General features: G+C 39.5%; 1 protein-coding gene across 2 annotated transcripts in view; it reads left to right on the forward strand.

Annotated features, from left to right (window-relative positions):
- kcnh2 (potassium voltage-gated channel subfamily H member 2) overlaps positions 1–23,955 on the forward strand; it is a 203,561-nt gene that overhangs the window by 7,642 nt on the left and 171,964 nt on the right. For both annotated transcript variants that reach the window (XM_023326467.1, XM_023326468.1), the window contains one exon: positions 22,924–23,154. In XM_023326467.1, the coding sequence (XP_023182235.1) occupies positions 22,924–23,154 (231 nt within the window). The remainder of the gene's footprint in view (positions 1–22,923; positions 23,155–23,955) is intronic.

Genomic DNA, 23,955 nt, shown 5'->3' on the forward strand with positions numbered 1-23,955 from the left:
CCACTGGCAGCATCCAGCTGCCACAGTTGCGACAGATTCATGTGAGGCAAAAAAAAAAGTTTTTATTGCAGTTTTGTGAACCAATTTTGATACACCCAAAAAACCCCCCAAAAAACAAACACCTCATCCTAGTGCCAAAACTTTCTATGGAAATATGAGCATTTTAAAAACTGGCCTGTTTCCATTTAGCAAATTTATTTTAGAAATGTTAAATTGCGTAACAAAATGACTCAGCAATTAATTCAGCCCAACAGGTTGAATTAATTAATACTTGTGATCTGCTCAATTCTCAACCCTATTTAAAATGTATGGACTAGGCTCTATGGTCCCTGACAGGAAATTAACCAGCCAACTAGACTAGATGAGGCATAGTGTTTTTTCCTTTGGGGTGGATGAAGAACTCCTGCTGGAATACACAGATGAGAGTTTTTTTTTTTTTTAGAGTATGTGTTTAAGTGGTGCTTGTCGTTGTGTGATGACCACAGTGCCGGTCCTCAGGCCCAACACGGCCCAAACACTGATCAGATTTCATTGACTAACCTCCTGCTCTGCTGTGGCCAGAGGCCAGGCTCTGTGTTGCTCCCCTGTGCTGCTGTATTCTGGGGCGTCGCTCGCCGAGGGTGTGCCATTTGTTTGAACGCGTGCTCATTTGAAAGCAGCCCTGACACAGAATGCATAATGCATGTGGGTTGTACGTGTTTACTTCTGGTAGTTTTCGGTTTGGTCCGGATTCTCCGCGATGAAAACAACAATGGTTGTAATTAGAGATCACTGTTTGAAAGCCAAAACTGGCTGGAGAAGGACAGGAATAGCGTTTCCAGCTCAGCATTGTATATGTTCTATAGACTGACCTGAGAGCGTCTCTGTTTACTGTCCACCGATCCTCTGTGCAGGTATCCCTCTCTGCTCACTGTACTGCAATCCTGAAGTCTGAAACCTATGCCACTCTATGCTGATTAGGCCGTCTCTGTGCTGGATTTAGCAACTCGTCCGTCCTCAGGGGGGGAGATGCAAGGATCTTTTGGGGTTGTGTCTTGTTGCCTTGTTCGCTGCTCCTCAGAGAAAGCCTTTGCCCAATTACAAGCCTCGAAGTCGCCTTCCTCGAGAGACGATGCTATCATTCTGCAGCTGAAGTGCAAATACTTTATCGCCATAGCAACTGCCCCGCTGCTTCTCCACCGACGCACCCGCCCACCCACCTGCGCACGCACACACACACGCAAACACACGCATACATGCACAGGAAACAGTAGGAAAAGGTAGAGGTGTAATGTTTCTTCGGCAGCTCCAGGTGATTTGACTTTCTGTAGAGATCCATCTCTGTATTGAATATTCTCCCTGCAAACCCGTGTCCCTGGGCTGCAGCTGAGCGACCTTTTTCACAGCGCAAATATTGGCCTGTCACTGCTGGGGAGGCAAAGGTGAAGCAAATTTAGTTAACAATGGCTCAGCTCCATTAGAAACACCCATTAGCCACGACAGTGAGCAAGACTTTTAAAGTCTGGTTCAGCTGCTGCACTGACAGACAAAGTTAAATAGAAAGAGCCACGTACATGGAGTCTGATTTGAAAAAGTAATCATGGTGGCTGGAATGATGTACATCTTGTTGATGTTGTTTAGTTCTTGAAAAGTTAATCCAGCTCATCTAAACTCAGATTTTAGTTCTTTCTTGAAAGGAAGTATTCATAATTCTCCAGCTTGGTAGTGATTATGCTGTGAAATTATGAATACAAGACTATGGATGGGGGTGATGGTGGTAGGAGTTTCAGTGGGTTGCCGGTTTGATTCCCTCTGTCGTTGTCCTTCACACGACCATCTCAGGAAGATTGTGCTGTTTCTCAAAATATACAATCGTTTGCAAAACTGATGCAGAAGTATAACTTTAAAAGATGCTCAACATTCCTCATTTTACTTTATTATTTTTGTGTCGGAGTTCTTTTGAAAATACTACTAAATTCTCCTAATATTGTGGCTCAATGTTGTATGATTTTATTCTCAAATTATTATGACTATTTCTTGTAATATCATGACTGTTCTTGAAATTATTATTATTTATTGATTTTATCTATTTATTTATTTTTGGTCGGGTCCAAATATTCCATTATACCAATTCACTGATGATGGCAGTGGCATGTTTTTCGGTACGCAGCACCCTGTTGTTCTTATTGTTTGTTTATTTCAAAAGGGACAATAGACATAATATCACACTAATCCATAAAGGCTAGTTCCTCAAAGTACAATCAATAGAAATACAATATATTCCAGTGCAATACAATCTTCTTCCAAAAAAGGAGAATAATCGTAAGAATGAACAAATAGCATTTTTTTAAATCTGAAACATACATATCAAGTTACAAATTTACAAAGTATGAAAAGTTGTATCTCCTACACCCACTACTGTCTGGTTTAAACTGATGGTTGAGAGCAGATGAATAGAAAACCTGCACTGATTGTTAGAAATCTTAATTTTGCTGTCATCACTCCAGTAGAGGACTCATGGTGATGAGTTGATCTAGAATCCAAGGCACGAAGTACAAAGAATGTCAGTTTTTGTCTTTCCAGAGACGTTTGAATTGTGATTGAGATCCTGGAGACCATTGGCTGGTTACTGAGCACAACAACAAGAGAATCCCATTGGTTTCCCATCTTGCAGTTTGAACAAGATCTGAACTCTAATGTTTCAGGGGGACAAAAAACTAACATCAACAGAGAACACCATGATAAGCCTATTGGTGTACGGACTCAATCAATTTATCATAATTTCATCATTTCCTCTGCCGCTCAGACAGGCAATCCTCCACTTGTTGGAGGCTGGTTCATACATTAATAGGACAAGAGCCCTGATGTTCACAGTGGTGAGATAAAAATCCTCTCTTTGCTTCTGGAACTGCTGCCCAGTGCCTACAGATGCTCCACACATCCACAGCAACATACGGTTTGCATGCATGGATGAGGTTCTGATGAGGCACTAGAGGCTTAACAACTCTGACACAGACCAAATTATCACAACATGACCATCCCACAAGTCAAATGATAGAGCAAAAGCTTTGGCCGAAAGATGTCAGAAGTAGCATCGCACTACTGTGGAGTGAACTCCGGTAAGAGGGTCCTGTCTGGTGGTTAGCTTTATTTCTCCGCTCCATCTGTTTCATCCAGAGGGTGTAAACACAGTAATATAGCCACTCTGCTGCTGGAGTCAGGAGTGAGTCAGTGCCTCAAGATTGCACTTTGCTGGTGTGAAATCGGTTCCTCTCACCGCCTTGTCTCCTTCCCTCCTCTCCTGTTCATACACTCATGCCCACGCGTGCCATGGAAGGGCCACTCTGGAGAACATGCGCACCGTACCCGAGCACGCTGGTGTACTTGTAAACTCATGGAGCCTGTAAACACTCTCTGGCTGCTCTTTGTCTCATCTGACAACATGCTTTCTATCTGCCTCTCATCTCCCACTTCTCCGTGCTCCCAGAGCCCAGCAGATGCCCACCGAGCCGCCATGCCAGGCTGCCTTCTGAGCTTCCGTTGGCATGAACGGAGGCAGGGTAAGGCGTGAGTTAGCGCTTCTGTAACCAAGAAAGAGAAGAATTTTTCCTTATTCTAAAACGACAACAAAACAAAAAAGTCAACCAGCATATTTTTCTCTTTCTGTCGTCAGCTCATTAAATTGGAGTTCAGATGTACATAGACACGTCAGGATTCATTGCACTGAAACGAGCTTTAGATTGAACAAATGTTTCTTTGCCAGCCTAACGTTCTGCAGCTTTCTTGAGCCTTCTGGCTGGCAGCCATTGTCGGCTCGAAGCTTTTTCTATCTTTATAACTTCTATTCTCCAAAGAGACAATCTGTAGACCATACGGTGGCAGAAAAAAACTTTGATCTCCAAAGAAGTTTTTAAGGAACTTTCTGCTGTAATTTGAAGGAGAAGGAAAAAAAAGAAGAAAATGAGCACTATGTAACTGTTGGGGAACCCTAGAGACTCATTTAGGGTTAAGGTTTAGACCCTCAGCAAGCTTGTTAGAGCCATTTCTTGTTATCAGAGATCTGGCAGATTGTTGGAAAGAGACCAAGTGACTCTTGGTCTCCATAATTGGCAATTCAGCCCCGCTGAGCGACTGCTTTGGAACCAGGTGCTTTGCTGATGTACTTAATACTTAAAAAGCAATTTTATCTATTTCTCATTTGTATAGTTATGTAATTTTCAAGTCATTCATTTATTAAACTAGAACAGAAAGCAGTTATCAACGGGTTCCTAGTCTGACCAAGAGAGTCCAACTTACAGTACAGACCAAAAGTTTGGACACACCTTCTAATTCAATGGGTTTTCTTTATTTTCATGACTATTTATGAGGCAATAAATCCCACTTATTAACCTGACAGGGCAGTTTGACCTATGAAGTGAAAACCATTTCAGGTGACGACCTCTTGAAGCTCATCAAGAAAATGCAGAGTGTGTGCAAAGCAGTAATCACAGCAAAAGGTTGCTACTTTGAAGAAACTAGAATATAAGGGCTATTTTCAGTTGTTTTACACTTTTTTGTTTAGTGCATATTTCCACATGTGTTATTCATAGTTTTGATGCCTTCAGTGTGAATCTACAATGTCAATAGTCATGAAAATAAAGGAAACTCATTGAATTAAAAGTTGTGTCCAAACGTTTGGTCTGTACTGTATGGTTTAGGAATTATTAGCCAAAACACATTTTCCTTTCCAATAGCTCCCTCTAGGTATGGAGGGGTATACATTTTTTATTTATTGTTTTATTGTTGTCAAAGTAGCTGTCAAGTTTCTCTACTGAATTTCAATGTCAGATTTTTTCCAGCATTTTCTGGTTCTTTTGCCAAAACCCTTTAGTGGAGAATGATAATAATGATAAAAGTTTAATGTCCAAACAATTACAATAGTGTTCCCTGCTCTGCTGGAGCAGACAAAGATCTTGCACTGCCTCTTCTGCCCTCTCCATAGGCTTGGAACCCTAATTGGCAAGGCCAGAAAGATTTTTTTTGTTGTTTTTTGGTTAAAAGATCACTAAACATCTGAGAAAGGCCAAGGGGAAAATCTGGGTAACTGAAAACATAAAATTATAGGTACAAACTAAACTGTTTAGGAATTTTGATTAGAGACATCACAAGATCTTATCATATTAGTACAACAGCATTTCTCATCTCTAGCCATTTCCAGGTCATCTGTAAGGTCCCGACATAGAATAGAGAGCTTTGCTCTGTCCACCAGTAGAATTGAAAGAGTTAATATGGGCTTGCAAACCCAGCTGCATGACCCGACGTCACACATCGACTCCGCAATTCAGCTTACAGGTTTGTATGGTGATCACTGAGGGAATATGATCTAAAATGAAACATAAATGAAGTCTCTTTGAGGATCTTCCATCTGCTGTCAGCCATGCTTCATCAGGTTAATAAAGTGTAAGCTGTTTTTATTTACCTCTGTTATGAAGCTGAGTGAGTACATGTGTGATGAAGTAAGAAACTGGTTCTTGAGTTGCCATCTCGTTTTGACAGAAGCGATCAGTGCAGACTTCTCGGTGGTTCTAGCCAACAACACATCTCAAACTCTCAAGAAGCTTCCAGAACATTTACACCATTTACTGCATGTTGCAGCAGTTTGGGAGGAAAGAGTGACAGACACAATATGATTGACTTGGGAACACTGTGAGAACATTGCCACTGACTGGTGGTTACTTGCTAATGAAGGCAACTGCTTCCATGCTCTCTGTCAAAGTTTATCTAAAGGGCTATTTCACAGTTTTTTTTATGATTCTAGTCTGCATTTGACTTTCCTTTTGGAATATTCTATACTGATTTGGCATTAGTCATAAATAGCAACTTAACTCCAACATAAATACTCGTCTAACCTGAGCAGCAATATTCTACACCCATCACAGCATCTTCAAACCACAGCTTACTAGTGATCCACCGGTGGTGGTGTTTGGGTTTTCATTTGTGTTTGTTTTCTGATTGTTTTTTTTAGTCCCTTCTGGGTTTTCCTCATCAGTTCATATCTCTATGTTGGATTATGGTTAGGTCACGTCTACTCTCACCATATAAACTTCCTTGTTTTTACCGTTCTTATGGCACTACTCTGCTCATCCCACAGATTATATGTTTCCATGATCTTATTGAACACACTACTCTCTTAGTGTTTGGAGACAAGAACCACAATGTATAAAAAAAAAAAAAGGCTGAAGATACCTTGAGGATACCTTGTTCTCCAGGACACCAAAGCTTTATACAACTCCAACTTTAACAAGAGCTAACCCAAAGGTCTTTAATGTAGCTCACACTGGGCTGAGACGGTATGATCATCTAATAAACGCGAGGATATTTGCTTCAGAAGATCAGTGGGTGGAAGACGGTCAGTGATTTGACTGAACATAAAGTCTTTAACAGAAAGAGGCCTCATTAGATTCTAATAAGACATTACTAAGAGCTTCTGATTCAGGGAGAATCATGATTGCTGTGGCAACCTTTCATTTACTGTAAGATAAAACTGAAACATGTAGACAAGTAAATGTTGTGTGTGTGTGGGCGTGTGTGTGTGTATACATATATATATATATATATATATATATATATATATATATATATATATATATATATATATATATATATATATATATATATTATAATCATTCATTAGTTGTTCACAACTACTGAAATGTTATTTTTGACATTTTTAATCAAGCTGCATCTAAAACGTTTATATGAGAGAGTTAACTATTCTTCAGATTTATATTCTTCTTCTTCTTTGCTGGACCTAACCTTTGTCCTTTTTGTACCTTCATTTGATCCCCTGCTGTTCCCATTCTCTGCCTCCACTGTGGCTGCTTTATTTTCAAACTTCTTTTCATTTGAACGACAGAAATTCAGACGTTGCACATCCACTATACAGCAAATATAAAAGCAGAAAAGCTTTAATAAAAATATTTTGGTCTCCAAAGGAGAGGAGACTAAGCGCCATCACACCGTCACACCATCACACTTCTGAACCCTGAAGCTGCAGCTGCTGAAATCTTTCTATGATGGATCGTTGATGTCATTATTTTAGTACATCAAGCCTAAACCTACAGTGCCTTGCAAGAATATCCATATGCTTTGAACTGTCTCTACATTTAGTGACACTACAGCTACACTCTCTTTACGTACAACTTTTTACTGGAGTCTTGTGTGATACGTTGACACGTAGTGGAGACTGGTCTTAAAGTGGAAAGAATTTTTTTTTTCTTTTTTTTATGATGAAAACTCTGATCTCTGTAAGTAAACACCAGGGCAGCCATTTGCCTTCAGAGGTCCAAGTCCACCCATGTGTCATTTTCTTTCTGTCATATATGGAGTTTTTATGGAGGACCAAAGTGCAGAGACGTGTTCAGGGCAGAAGCTTTTAACGACAGAACCTCAAGATTCCAGGCTGGATATCATTGATGGTGTCCTAATAACGTGATTGACTTCAGTAAATCAAGGTTGCCCCTGGTGTCAAATTAGACACGTTGCTCATTGAAACGTGAACCTGTGCTGGTGTGACCTTTGCCCTTCTGGATTATGTATTGTGTGAATGTGAATTTTATACTGCATGTATAAGATTCTCTACGATGGCAATCAAGCAGAATCGCTCCTCTATTGGCAGTTCAAAGAAAGATGCAGAACAAATATGCTAGTGTTGTTATATCTTTCTTTCAACTGATGTGGTGCACTTTGATTTCTGATTAAGCTCATCAGCCTGAGCGCTCGGTCTACTGAGTAAAGCTGAGAGCATGCTAGTCCCATGTCATGAAAAATATGTCTAAAAAAAGCTGCCGATGACCCGACAGCACTTTCTACAAATGGGCCTTTGTGAAATTTATCGTCTTAAACTCGAGAGCTGAATATTTGTGGCTGCGCAGTAGCTGGGGGAGTGGGTGGGGAGGGAGCTCCCAATTTGTTTGCTGCTAATGTCACGTGTTGATGCCCACTCAGTGAGAGTTTTATCTCCCGTCACATCATCCATTTTTAATTGGCTGTTCCTTTGGAAGAAGAAAAAGACGAGCTGCGATGATGAAAGCATCAAACACTGCCTCTGTGCTCTGTTGATTCCATGTTAAGATTAACCAGAGAGGGAAGACTGAAGGCATCAGCAGCACGATGTCGGGTAACACTGAGGGACTGGAAGGCTACTGGGTTGAATAGAAAAGAGAATAAGATCAGATTCTTTCTCAGATCAGAAGACAAGAAGATACAAAGATTTTAATTCCCAACAAAATCACAGAAGATCTTTGAGAATATCCTGCTAATGGGTTGTTTGCTTCTGAGTCTGGCTTTCTGCATTATGTCTTTTCTAGTCTCTAGGGTGTATAGTATTTAAAATGAGGCTCGCTATTCTATGCAGAACTATTCTGATAAACTTAAATGTTTCAGATCCATCAAGTCATCCATTATCTGTATCCACTTCTACTTAAAGGGTTGCTTTGGAAAGCCAGTGCCGATCTCCAGTGATCGTCGGACAAGAGGCAGGGTACGGCACCACAGAGATACACAACCAGTAACTAAAAACCTAATTATGTTTTCAGAGTGTGGAGGGAAGCTGGAGTACACAGAGAAAACCTGGATGATGGTAAAACCAAAGAAAACCAACCAGCTTTCTGGGAAAGACCCTAGCCCAAAATTTCAACCGGGACCCATCACCGTCTAGCTCCATGTGTGAGATCATCAAACTATTTTTAATATCAAAGATAACCTAGATAAATAGGCTATCATAGTAAAAGTTTTCATCTCCAAACTTTGACTTGTCCACTCCAAAACCTTCCGTATATCTGAGCCATTCGGAGGTTCATTCGCTATTTCTCCTTGGATCTTCATCCTTGTGCATAACCCAGGTGTGTTTGTGCTGAAGTCCACCAGCTGATGGCCAGACATTTTCCTTTACCATTTTCTTCTAGAGGGCAGAATTAATGTTTCCATCAATTACAACAAGTCGTCCAGCTGCTGAAGCAGCAATGCAGCCCGTAACATCACACTGTTAGGGGCTGCACTATCAGGTGTTTATACACCTGATAGTCCGGTAGACTCTGTTTGACTGGTGACCAAAGCTGCAACATTTGTTCCATTTTCAGCTGCTGCGGTTTGCCTTCCCACTGCACTGTGTCAAACAAACCAAACCCTTTGAAAAACCTATTTACCCCCTCGCCCTTCAGAACCTCTGAAGAAAATATCATGAAAACCTCTGAAGAAGGCACTGAGTGCAGCTTCCTTTGTCACAAAATGTGAACAGATATGGAGTGGCGTCAGATTTGAGCAGTCGAAGGATTTCTTGTCTCTAGTAAAAACGCTAGTGCTCGATTTGCGCCTTTCTTTTTGTTGTATTTTACGAAAATCCCTGCAGCCAGGCTGCTTCCTGCTTTTGGAGCGGTCTGTGATTCGCTTGGCGTTCACATATACATTCGAACCGCACCAGAGTTCACTTCAACTGAACCGGGGTTTGTAGTCTGCATCAAGATTCAATTGTGCATTCACTCCTCCCTAAATGAACCAAATTTTCTAGATAAACGAACTAAAGTTCAATTAAAGTGGACTAATCAAGACTGGTGTGAATGCAACTCTGACTATTGATTGTGGTAGGATTTTTTAATTTTTTTTTTTTATTTTGTGAAATACTTCAGCTTCACAACACAAATCTTCCGAAATTTGACATCTGTCCTTGGTATTTTTCACATCTGTGCTAATCTTTTTGCTACATATTTATTGTCCAAAAGTCTCCAGCTCTGCATAGATCCATTCATATCCTGCTGCTGCATGCGCTGGCCTGGTGGCGACAAAATGAAGTAGCTCTCTGAAGGAGGAAATGCTCTTTTTTGTTGGAGACTCTTGAATATCCAGCCCTTTTTTATGGCAGACTTCATGGTAACACTGGAAAGTAATAATTGTGAGGATATCTGTCCCACTTTTACAGTCAGCTGTTGTTCAATTAGATTGATGGAGATAATTTGATAATTTTTCACGTCTTCACCTGAACTGGTCAGGACTGAACTGGTCAGGACTGAACTGGTCAGGACTGTACTGAAAGGACGTTATCTGATTATTTGATGCAAAACCTCCCACAGTATTTATCAGCCATTGAAGGACAATGAAGGAACAGCTCTAAAGGACAGTGAGCTGAAGTATGATTAAGATTTAAGACGTTTGAGTTACAAAGAATGAATTTCCTCTGCAGGTAAAATGACTCCTATCACTGAGGTATAAAGTTTTCATGCTTCCAGAACAGTGAAGTCGGTGGAATCTCAGAAGTTTCTGGCATCTCCCCGTATTATCCTGTCAGTCTGCGCTCAGCCTCTTCCTCTATTTGTCACTGTTTTATCTCCAGACAGCTGCCGTTTTCTTCTCATCCCATCATCCATCAAAAGGCCTCCACTCAAACTTCATCACCTCCCTCATTTACTCTCACTTTTTCTCTTTCTCTACTGTATTCTGTGGCTCCCGTCACCCAGCTCCACAGTGAGGGCCCGGGAAAGGTATGGCTAATGGACTGGAGGCCCCACCAGTCCCCGAGCGTCCTGAGGATTAGACCTCATTTACATAAATCTGCATAACCTCGTTAAGGCAGAGGAAGACACTGTGCACACTGTAGCCTGGGACACTTCAGAGCGAAACGGCCCATTAAGGATTGCAGTGATTATGGGATTATCACTCTTAACGACTGTTGTGGACTGAACTGGTTTGTGTTCTCAGAACGGCACCCCGTTGCCTCACTGAGTCTCGAGCCTTGAGGAGGAAGACTTGTGATTGGAGCCAGCTGACCTTCAGATTGGTTTTGCAATGGATTTGTTCTCAGTTATTATCTTTTTCTGCAAGGACTCCTTCAACAAAGACACGGCAGAGACGATGGGTATTTAAGCATGTAATTAATAAGTGGAGAATAAATTAAGTTCTTTATGTGTACACATTATGACCAGTTTGGGAGGTTTAGGGTCTAATTGAATATTTGCAGCACATTTCACCGGCAAAGACGACATCACAAAGATGTGAGTTTAAAAATTTGTTGAAGGATAGACTGGACTGGGTGTGGCGATGGGCTGACGGGGTGTGTGTGTGTGTGGGGATGGGGGGGGGGAATTAATTTCCGGAATTAATTTAGGGCCTCACACCTGATGGGACCAAGAACAAAGAGTGGATAGTTGGCTTGGGCGACAAACTGAAAATAACAGACACCGAAATTTATGATGATCATCGACATCATTTTGCCTGTCAGTATTTTCAGTGTTGAAGAAAAAGTAGGAAAAAAAACAGCCTTTTTTTTTTTGGCTGTGTTTAGGTAGAGTAGGGCAGGGGGTCCCAGTCTTTTCTATGCCATGGTCTCCCAAAGAACATTGACCTCTGGACCTCGGCCTCTTTTGAAAAGCCACAGACAATGCTACAAAACATGTAAAGAGACATAAACTTATATATATATATATATATATATATATCATAAATGTGACGTTATTTATTGTGTTGAAGCATCTCATCTTGATTTTCATACATTTTTCAACACTGCCTTTTTATTTCCTCTTATTTGTTCTAAAAATACCTCTATTAATTGTTGTTAATTTAATATTATGCTTCTCCTATATAACATAACATTTGGATTAAAAAAAATTTTTTTTGAATGTTATTATCTGACACCTCTGCACATCTAGAGGATTTCTTTTTTACACATTGCTATAACTTAGTCATCTGTACTAAGTTATAGTACAGATGACTATAACTTAGTCACCTGTTATAGGTTCAAAGGTTTTTATGGAAACAGACAGGATTTTGTAATGTAATGTAATTTGGACGATGCTGGTTCACATGAGTTCTATTCCAATCCAGCAAAAAACAACAACAAAAAAAACAACAGCAGACCTTATGTCGATTTGAAAAAAAGAAACAAAACAATAACACATACTTCTTTGACATGTTCTGCATCAGAGGTCCCTGACTGTAATTTCTCAGGATAAAAATACAGCTAAGCTCTGCAGCCTCGGCGTCTTTGTTTTGCCGAAGCCTCAGCTCTCCAGACGAAGTGCGGCACGTCTCCCCTGATAAGGAGCTGACACAGAAAGCCACCTGCCAGCAGGTATTTTTGTCGCCACTCCACTATGAAGTCACAGCAGCTGAAATTCATCATTTATAAAAGGGCTTTAAAAAAACTTTTCTAAAATGCAACAGCCTGAGCGCAGAAACAAATATTGGACTGTCAGAATATGACAGGACTTCATTTTTTATTTTTATTTTTCCCTCCCATCAGCAGTGAAATAATGATGACATCAGCACTTCTTCATAGTGTCCAGCCAGCTTCTCAGACAGAAGAAAATAATAACTACATCTCAGAATAACACTGCATTGAGCTGACTTTATTTTCATTGTGCAGAAATGCAACACGTTATCAAAAGCTAAGGAAACCAGTGGGAGGATGAATGTAATACAGTGTAGTATAAGGGCAATTGTACAAATTTGTATTGGCTTTCAGCTTGTATGACTTTTTGGATCTGTAAAAGCGTTTCAAAAGATGTGCATTTTCAGATCCATCCACTTTCTTACACCCTTGACCCTACATAGGGTCGAGTGCCTATCTCCAGCTAACGTTCCAGGTGAGAGGCGGGGTTCACTCTGGACAGGTCGCCAGTTTGTCGCAGGGTAGCACAGAGACAGACAGGACACACACACTGTACACACACACACACACACACACATGCCCACTCACACCTAGGGAGAATTTAGAGAGACGAACTTACTTAACAGTCATGTTTTTGGAGTGTGGGAGGAAGCCGGAGAACCCAGAGAGAACCCACGCATGCACAGGGAGAACACTGACCTTCTTGCTGCAAGGCAGCAGTTCTACCAACTGCGCCACTGTGCAGCCCTGTCATTTTCAGATCATATACCCATTTTTATTTTTCAAAAGACAAAAGTCAAAATTAAAGATCATAGTGCTTTGGAGTATTCCTCCCATAGATTTCCTCGTTTTGTGCTTAATACATATTACCAGAACACAGATAACCTGAGTAAATTTGAAAACCCTTTGACTAGGCCATCCTGAAACCTTATTTGAGCCATGCAGAGGTAGAGTTCCGGGCTGTGGATCATTATGCTGCTGCAGTATATTTGACTTCAATCTGTCTCGTGTTATATTATCAGGACATAGTGACAGTTTTAAAAAGCATGTAAGAAACATATTTTTTATGAAAGTTACATACATATAATACACATATTTATCTTAATCCTACGTCTTACTTGGTTGAAAAGGTTCCTTTAAACAGATTTATTTGATTCTTTGGGTCTGTTAATAACTGGTCGTGTGTGTGAATAGTGAAATTAGAATCAGTTTTTCAAAAATAGTTAGTTAGGTAATTCTCGATCCAACAGCCCTTTTTACCAAATATGGTTAGGTTGGTATGGATGAGTTTGTTCCACTTCCCCTTGTATAACTAAGGTTACTTTTCTCTGATGTAAAATTTCTGGATGAACTGAAGCATGCCTATAACAAGCAATCCGACAGTTTGATGTTTCCGTGCGGCACATTGAGAATTCACAGACCCTGGCTTACTTACACAGCCAACACATGCCTCCAGGTATTGTGTGACAGCTAATGCAACAGAACAGTTTAATTTACACCTTCTCCATATGTTGATTTATTTTTAGACAAGACGGTAAACAGTGGGTTCTTCTAAATGATAGACAACGGTTTACAGTTAATGAGCTCTACATTCATCTTGTTGTCCAATAGCTCTTTGAGAATCACCCCCCCTAGTCATAATTTCCCTTGTTTCGCTTTGCCAGATTGTGTTACCTTTGCTATTCTGGATACTTTTCTGGTCACCTTGGCAACCATGTCAACCCTTCCAGGTTATTTTATTTCCTATTTAAAACAAAACATTAATCCGTTTGAACAGACCTGTGTTTTTGTCTTTTCCACGTTTTGTCCTGGCCACGGCAGGTTTTGTGTTGCCATGGACACCGTGGTGCTCTGGCTCCATTTGATTAAAGTTATTCATTTTCATCATTTATTGGCATCTAGAGCCTTTCCTGCTCTTTCCTGGGTTCTCCTCATCACAAAGGCATGGCGGCTGTCCAGCTATTCCAACACATGAATAAATCCTGTAAAATGCAAAATAAATCTCCTTAAAGCTGCAGGATGTAACTTTTATAAGATTGATCTTCCTGTATTTGTTATAACTCTCACCATGTCAAGACGGATCATCTGATTAAATGTCAAGCTCCTTCTGTTCCTCCCTTAGCTACTACTGCTGTCTGGTGAAATGCAACACTCCCGGTCTGGAACAACCAATCAGAGCAGGGAGGCGGGTCTTAGTGTTGTCAATCAGTGTTGGCAAATGTGCTAATGGCAGAGATGACAAGGAAAACTGTTTATTCACCTTCATCGGTGGCCATGCTAACAAGCCTTAGTTAGCATGGCTTGTTAGCATGGATAACTAAGACTAGCCTTATTAGCATTAGTTAGCATAATACCATTAGCCTCAGTTAACACAGTCAGCTGTGTTGTGGAGAACCAGTTGTAGTGCAGGATTTGAGCACTAGAGTGATTGATGGCGCTAGGACCCTCCTCCTGGCTCTGATTGGCTGTTTGTGGCTGGTGTATTTCTGCTGTCAGTACTGGAAGCACTGGGAGAAGGCAGAGTAGCTAGATTTTTTTTTAAAACTGTCACAACATGATAATTTTAACAAATATATAAAAACCATATTTTTAATAAAAGTTCCATACTGCAGCTTTAACATAGCAAGCTATAAGTGCTCCGGCGTTTGCTGTGTTACATAGATTTTCATGTGTCAACTCTTCGGTTTCCATGGCAATTGCACAGAAACTGGGTGAACGAAGACAGAAAATCTTCAGCCTGAAGCAAAAACTACCAAACCCAGTCACATAGACCACCATGAACAACCTGCCGTGTTTTCCACCTCTATCCTCCCTACCTGTGTTTTCCTCCATCACGTCTCTCTGCCCTGCTGTCCCTCGCATCCTCTCTTCCTGTCCCTGTATCTGAAGCGGCACTAACACACAGGCTTCCCTCCTCGTCCGCCCACACAGCTTTCTCTGGGAGATTCCAGCCATACACGCACACACACGCACACACACACCCACACACACGCCGTCTAACAGACGACGGAGCGCCCAAGGTCTGGTCTTTGTGAATTATTCAGCGTGCGTTGGTGGGTCTGCACATGCATCAAAGGTGTCTTAAGGCTCATAGGAATGCTTCAGAAACTGTTGATTCACATGTTATCACTGAAAATGTAGAATCATGTTTTGATGCGGAGCAGCAGCAGTTAATCAGCGTTCCCAACAGTTCCTCTTCCTTGAGCATTCCTCTTCAATGCTCATTGAAGAGGAATGATGGTGAGTGAGGACTGGGGAGTTTTACAACTACAGCTGCTTCAGGACACCTCAGCGCAGAGATGTAACATAATCAATGTTATCTCTATGCAAAGTAACAATTCAGAAAATACTTTTAAAGAAGATCTTACCTAGTAATTAAACATTAAATCCCCTCGCACAATTTCTTGACATTTCAACAATAAATTTGCTTAATGGAAACACAGCAATTTTGAAAAAAATAGTTTTCCGTTAAAGGTTTTGGTGGTAGGATGAGGTGGGGTTTTTGGTTTGTTTTATTCACAAAACTGCAATGGAAGCACTTTTTTCACATCACACCAGACACATTATCAAACAACTAGATGTTGGCACTGGCACCAACATCCAGAAGATGAAGAAAACAGGATGATGGCGTGACATTTTTGAATGACTTGAACAAACTCGTCCATGTGCAATTTTATTTGCTTTTCTTATTTCATGGAAACACAGCAATTGTGAAATTGAGTGTCTTCAGTGTTGGCGGCATGTCGACAGTTTTGTGCACATTTGTAATGGAAGCGCAGATTGTGTAACACAGACATGGCTTTGTCACTGTATGATAACCTTGATTTAAATCACTATGAATACATTTTCATCTTGTCTTTACAAAATGCAATTAATTCAAAGTAATCAAACAAAAGTTGTAGTCAGTTCTTTGCTAGACTCTCTGTTAAGTTCTAATACATGTTCAAGTCAAACAAAACAAAATAAAAAATTGTTTACTTGATCCAAGTGGACTGAGCCATGACTTTAGTAAACTATGTAATGAACCATGAATGAATGAAATCTAAATTGGTGCAGATATTGAGAAATCATAGAAAATTGTGAATATCACATAAATACAATATGGTGGCCTAATATTCTGTCAGTAAATCTTATTCACCGACAACAACAGGTGCATGCATTTCTTAAACAACAAAGATTCAAAGACGTGTTTTAGAGAATGTCATGCTATTTCTTTTTTGACATTTTGATGACACAAACCGAAACATTGTTCTTTAGTGGATGTGATGGTCAAACCCATGGCCACACTCCTATCGGTAACTGTGTTTATGCACAATTTGTTTTTTCACACATACACAACAACACTTTAGTTTCAATAATACATTTATTGTTGATTTGGATACGTTTGCTCTATTTGTTAGTGCGCATGTTTAGTTATGTATTTATATCAACTTAAAGTTATTTTTGTTTGCTTAAAATTAACTCCTGCCAGTACTTACCTGCCTTGGAGTTGTCAGACAAAAGATGGGGGCCAGGACTCAGCAGGCTTAAATGCTGATTGGACTGCACACAAGTTCCTGCTGGAAGAGAGTAGAATGATGTCTGACAATTGTGAAATTTGTAATGAAACGACTGAAACAATTCAGTCATTTTAGGTAAACGTTAAAGTCTTTTGGTGTCAGTGACAGAATCCTAATTGTCTTTTATGTTTATTTTTTTCCCTCCTAATCAGTCTTTCTGTTATGTCTAAACCGCATAGTTAAAGTAAACTCAAATGTTATTGGTCCCAAACAGAGGGATGTGTCCTCACTATGGCAAAGAGAAGCCAGGAATTAATGCATGTGCTGTATTTTTCTGACCATCCTTCCCTGAATTGGACATGGACTGATAGGCTGTAAATAATTTGCTTTTGAAGAAATTATACGTTTTCCTGAATAATGAATAATGGATACTTTATATCATTTTAATAATATTAATTTGCCTACATTAGGTTAATACTAAATTTACACCAACTGGATTTGTTACGAAATGCTTTTTTTTTCTTTTTCTTTTTTTTTACATATTTGTAACATTCATGATTATAATAGAAAACAAAAAGCTGTTCACTCATGAAGGTCAGCACTTGTCAAAAGCAGCAAACATTCCTGCAGGAGGCATGTTAAAATAGGAAATCTACTTCCTGTGCTTGGTTTCCTCCCATTCTCCTGGCTTGATTTCAGCTCCCTACCTGCTGTTTTCAAATATTGAATTTCATGTCCGTGAATACCTGAGGAGAAACGGTACCATGTGACGCGTCTTCCTGGTGAAATAATGATAATGTTCCTGTACATCCAGCTGCGTCCTGAACCCCAAGGAGTGTGAACTCTCATGCAGCAGGTTTTGACATTATACCTGCCGTCTTTTCTGTGCTCTAAATAACTTCATCATCTCCACTTATACAGACACATTGCAAGGTGACATCACATGCGCAAAACCCTGCCTTCACCTCAAAAAATAAAAAACTTCTCACAATGGCTGCCATGGGATTTAACTGTCATGTTGTCAACATAATAGGCTAAATCTTAAATGTACGTGTTGTACATTTAAATGGGACGCAGTGCTTTGCTACTAATTGTCAACACTTTGTCTAGTGTTAGATAAGAAGGTCCAAGGGTGTCACATTTCACAGGTTAGTGAAAATATTTCATTGGGAAATAAGGAAAGAAGAGGGTAGTAGATCAGTTATGCTAGCTTGACTTTGAAAACCTTAACATGTAGATGTGCTGCGGACAGAAAAAAAGGAGTAATTTTCCCCCAAAAATATCAGAAATTTTGAGATTAATTCAAGAAAGTTTGTAGGAAAATTTTGGACATTTCTGAGTTTAAACAGTCAACTTTTTTCTTTTTTTTATTTTTTTTTTTTTAGAAAAAAATCATAAATTTAGTTGGTTTTTTTTTTTTTTCAAAGCATTTATGAGATTATTCTAAAAATTCCTGGGTTTTATCTCTCAAATTAAAGTTTTTTTTGGGATATATTCACTCCTGTTTTTTTTATGTTTTCCTAAAATGGCCTGAATACACCGTCGTAGAATTCTTCATATTTCAGTTCAGTAAAAAACCAAAAGGCCTGTCTGACAGCTCATCTGTAAAGCAGGTGTTTAAATTAGCTAATTAACCACTGCAGTGTTCATATGATCACTTAATAATCTAAAACAAAAAAAAGCCAGAAAACATTACAGTGTAATGGACTGAATGTTCTTTTTTTGTGTGGGAAACGTTTGCATTTTTCTTTGGTGTTGAGTCCTGATATACTAGTGAAGCTGTTGTCAGTCAGTTTCTATGGCAATGGGTCTGTGAGTAACATAGCCAAGACAGAGAGCGGGAAAAAATAGTAAGCTTTTCTTCAACCATAGTAAGCTTTTCTTCAACCACTTTTCTAAATTATTTCTCTTTGTCTTTAATAACACCTTAATCTCAGGTTTCATTTTGTTGATGAAATTGTTTTAATACAGCAAGTAAAAGAATCGACTCTTTGCCCTCCAGTGATGTGTGCATGTGTGAACAATAATTCCAGACTGTAAGCTTTGTGTTCTCCATTATTTTTTATCTTTTGTGGCTTTTATGAACTCCTGCTTCCCTGTCTGACCAGGTGCATTTCTTCTGACTGACTGTTTACATTCAGCATGTGAGGCACGAATGCATCCAGCTTGTGTTTTATCTCCTTTCATAGATACAGTCTGAGTAATGGCTACCTTTACACATCGGTCTTAAGAGCTTCATTTGGGAAAAAAAAAAATCGTTAGTTATTTTGGCCATAAATACTCACTCAAAACCATTAGTTCACTGACTGGAAAATGAAACATAAGAAGTACACTTGCACACAAACACATTTCCCCTTTAATATTATCTATTCTTCAGTTAGGCCAGACAAAGCCATCAGGCTTTATGAGCCTCTGAGGCCTGCTGCTGCCACTAATTCACAGAGCCAGCCTATCAGGCACATCCACACCGCGCTCTCCAGTGTTTCCATGAATATGTGAACATCTCCCGCCGCTGGTTCACATCTCCTGTGAGAACAGCGTGTTGAACCTGGAGCAGGCGGAGTTGATGGATGATCTCTTTCCCTTCTGAAGGAAAGAGGCGGAGGCTGTGATAATGTTGTGGGAGAGATGGACACGGACAGTTTCCTCCAGCTGTCCTGCTCCGCCTGACCTCCACTTTGTGCTGGGAAGACGAGCAGAGACGAGTTTGATTGACGCAGCAAGAGACTGATTGATTGATGCTCGGTGGGCTGCAGTGTCATATAAAATGCTATCATGTTATTCTGTGTTCAAAAACAAATGTTATTAAAGGGCTAATAGAGGAGCCATGTTGTGATGACTTCCTGAAGGGAAGTTTCAGAAAGAGCAGAAGCTTTTTAAAGAGACAGAGGCCCAATTTTAAGGCGGAAAATCACAAAGTCAAATTTCTTTTAAGTCATGTTTGACGTACACTGCAGTTTAGTTATGTTGGAGCTGCAATAAATCATCAGAACGTCACCGTGGAGGCAGAGCCAAGGCACGCACACACACGCCCACACGCACACACACACACACACACCCACACCCTCAGTTGAAACATTCAAAAAGCTCAAAGATGAAAAATAAACTCACAGGACCTGAATGGGCCGTGAACATGATTGGAGTTTGTAATATGCAAGACAACTTAATCTTTGAAATCAGCAAAGTACAAATGTTCAGGAGAAAGCAAATACAAAAGTCTGTTTTTATGAACCTTCCTGTCAACAAAGAGCTGGTGTGTATGAGTAAAGGCCTTCTTATCTCAGGCAATAGATAAGAAGATAAGATGTGAGAAATAAAAAGCTTTTTTGACAAGTAAAATTGGAATAAATATCTCGGTTTGTGCTGCTTTTGTTGAACACAATCCGCCATCTTTGTTATGGCGCCGTTCCGTTACCGCTCTGGGTTTTGTCCCGACGACACAATCTCCCCCAGAAAACACCGTCTCTGATCCGGGTTTAAAAGAACCGTGAGATACCGTGAGGCAATAGCCTGAGATAAGAAGGCCTTTGCCTCAAAGGATTTACTGCTTAGAGAAAATCTTCTGATGAAACAAAGAAACACTTTGGTTAAATCTGCTGAGGTTTTCACCATCAGGATGAAAGAACCAGAGCCGTTCAGGTAACTTTGATATGCTGGGACATTCAGAGTTGTCGTGAAAACGTCTATTTAGGAAAAAAACTCAAGATTTTTAATAAAATGTGTCGGCTGTAGGATTGAGTAAGTCTTCCGGCCGTTTCAAAATTAGTGATTTTCGCAAAACTGCAACAGAAACATTTTTAGTAGTAAAGTAACATCCAACAACTGGATGTTACCACTGATGGAAATGACAAAAAAGAAACCAAAAAGTGGTATGAGGATGGTGTGAAATGGTTTTTAATGACTTATCACGTAAAGAAACTTATTCATGTGTTATTCTTAATTGTGTTTCTTATTTAATGGAAACATAATTGCCAAATTGAGTTGTTCTTCAACTTTAGTGGAAAATTGACTAAGTCTTATGCACATTTGTAATGGAAACGCAGCTACTGGAACTAAAATCAGTGTTTGTGGTTAACTGCAAATCTTTGTAATGTTGTTCATTAATGTTTTCACATCATGAGTCAGGGACAGATTGCTCTGGGTAGCTTCTCTGATCTCAATAATTGAAATCATAATTTTAAAATGTTTTGTGCCAACTCTGGTTATCTGTGTAAAAATTAGACCATCTGTAACATTTAAGTATGACAAAAAAAAGAGAAGAAATTTAAAGAAAGTGCTGAAAATCAGTGGTGCCCCCAGAAAATGTTCATAAGGATGGCCAAACGATGAGGGTAAAAATGTTACCAAAAAATAAAAATGAAAAATAAGCCTTTTTTATTTGTCCTGAAGCCCTGTGTTATCTGTCTTTGTATTGCAAACATCTTATTGTTTTGTGGTAATTTTTTTTCCTCTTTTTTTGGCAAAACTATCTGAAATCCCAGATAAAAAAAGCAGTTTTTATCCATCATCCATCGATGTTTTTATATTTTTGCTTTGTGTTGCATGCTGATGAGACTGTAAACACACCCACACACACTCGGTGAGGACAGTATGATCGTGCATATCCAGCAGGCTGATTAACAGCTGACGCAGACACAAAGGGCTTTTACATGTAGGAGTTTACAAATGAATGACATGACACCTGAAACAAACACAGAATAACTCTTTAAAAAAATTATAAAAAGCTCTAGTGAGACTGTTAAATTCTTGATAAATGGCCAGACGTAAATCTGAACAGGTGTGAATAAACTGCTGTTAAAGGATGAATCCATGAATACTGAACTGACATCCTGACTGAGAACAGAGTCTTGCCTCCCACCTGGCTGTTAAAGTTTAGCTGTTGTCCTGAGGACTCTGTGATGCAGCTTAATTGAAAACACTTACCCAGGAAACGACCTCAGCGTTCAGGCCATCTTCAGAATCGTTCTTTGTGACGACATCTGGCACAGTACGTTCCTGCCAAAAGGAGAATGTGTGAAACTCCAGCGCATCGTTGATGCAGAACACACCCGACAATGGACAGTTTAACGCTGCGAAAAAAACACAAAACCTTACCAAGTATCCTAGAGCAAATATCCTGTCACACTTGAAAAAAGGCAAAACTAATTTACAAGTAACTTTTTTATTTCTACTTCAATTGCTGCTTTTTTCTTCTAAGTGGGTAAAAAAATGTCTTATAAGTAAAATAACGTTCTTTACCTTCAGTCTGAGCCTGAAGCCGACTGCTGCAGGTTTCAGTCACTTGCATCAGGGATCTCGTTTTCTTTTTATGATCCAAGACATTCTGAACTTTGTTTTTTTTTTTTTTTTTTGGCTCAACATCTTCAACACCATTCCTTTGTGAGATGAGCTATGGGTGGGCATTTATCGTGTTGTTTATTATTTATCATGATACATTTCTTATCATGGTAAGAATTTTGATATATCGTTTTCACAATAAATCAAAATTAATGATTAAAACCACCCTATAATTGTCTGTGCTGTCAGGTTTTTTTTTTATTATTCTTTACTGTTTGTTCAATGGAGCATCAATGAATATCAACCCATCTGAAAATATGTTTAATGCAGTTTCTGCATGCAGTTTAGTGACACACTTCTTTTGTGACCATTGAAAAACTTGGGAATGTTTCTCAACATCAGTATTTGTGTTTTTGTGGACTTTGTAATCGCTGTGGCCCTAAAAAGAGAAGTAATAAATAGTTTTTATTGTTATCACAATAGTACTAAAAATGTAGTGACAAAACTGGAAGTCCATGTCACTCACCCCTAAGGACTCAATTGATTTATTCAAAAAACTGTCAAGTAAAAAGAATAATTAAATAAATTGAGAGGGAAAACATTTAGATAGATATAGACATATGATTATTCTGCAAAAACATTTATGATTGATATCTTATGACATTTCAAAGGATCAATATATTGAAACCTTTCAAGCGTGATAACCTGAAGGTTGAGCAGCTCAACTCATGCTACCACTATTAACACTGTGCAACTGTTTTTTTTCTCAGGATATAAATACATTGTTCTCATCTATTAAAGCAGCAGTGTTTTTCCTGTTTAGTATAAATAGATGGTAATAAGTGGATTTCAAAGGTTCCACTCAACTTCTTCTAAAGTTTGCAGGACAGGTACAGACAGGTAACTTTTTCTGATTCATGTGTTTACTCTTCTCTTGAACTATATGAACAAACCGTAGCAGCTGTTTGGTTTAAATATCAACTCCTCATTAAGAGTTCGTAGTAAAGATTCCTCTCTCCTCTGCCTCAGGTCGGAAGTTTGTCATCGCCAACGCCAGAGTGGAGAACTGCGCCATCATCTTCTGCAATGACGGCTTCTGCCACCTGTGCGGCTACAGCCGAGCCGAGATCATGCAGAAGCCTTGCACGTGTAACTTCCTGTACGGGCCGGACACCAAGAGGCTGGCCATCGCCCAGATGGCGCAGGCCCTGCTGGGCTCTGAGGAGAGGAAAGTGGAGATCAACCTGTACAGGAAAGACGGTAGGAGAAGGAAAAGCTCTTGGCTTTGTGTCGGTCGGGACTGCAGTTTGTTTTTGCTGGGAGTTCTTTGGGTCTCATTACCTGGAGAAGTTGAATCTGGGGATGAGGTTTGAGTTTTCAAAGTTGAATTTTTGACAGATTTGGTTTTAGTTTAAAGCTTTTGGTGAGGATGGTTACTTTAAAGTAGTAATAGTTTTGTGTGACATCATTTTTTTTTTGGTGTATAAACTACTTTTTCTGTTCCATTAGAAGTATTTCAACAAAATCCCATCTTTTCTTTACCTTGTTTGTTTGAGGATATTGTAGATGAACTGAAAAAGGAGTTCTGAGCTGTGAAAGTAAAAATAAAATGCCTGGAAAAAAGCTTGGAAATTTCAAAGGTCACAAACTTGAAACTCAGTTTGGAAATGTTTCTGTTTCAAACGTGAAAACTTCTGAAATTATCAAATTTTCTGATTTTTTTTCTTTAACTTTTCAAGATCAGAAATTTTTGAGTTTTTTGGTGGAAATTTACTCAAATTTTTTCTGTCCCTAATATGCTGTCATATGTTTGTGTGTAAATAATGTAAAAAAAAAAAAAAGAAAGAAGGAAGAAAGAAAACTTCAACGAAGTCTCATATTTCTGGGAACGTAGCAACTGGATCAGAACCAGATGACAGAACAATGAGTGGCTGTCATGGAGACAAGGTGCCTCCCTGGTGCTTGAGCCACCAAGTCTCTGTTTAAAGGCCAGAGAGTCTGCTCAATGTTTTCCACAGACACCAAAGCAGCAGAGAGGAAGGAAATTAAAGGTAAACCATG

Source organism: Xiphophorus maculatus, chromosome 21, assembly GCF_002775205.1.
Source record: "Xiphophorus maculatus strain JP 163 A chromosome 21, X_maculatus-5.0-male, whole genome shotgun sequence".
Taxonomy (NCBI): domain Eukaryota; kingdom Metazoa; phylum Chordata; class Actinopteri; order Cyprinodontiformes; family Poeciliidae; genus Xiphophorus; species Xiphophorus maculatus.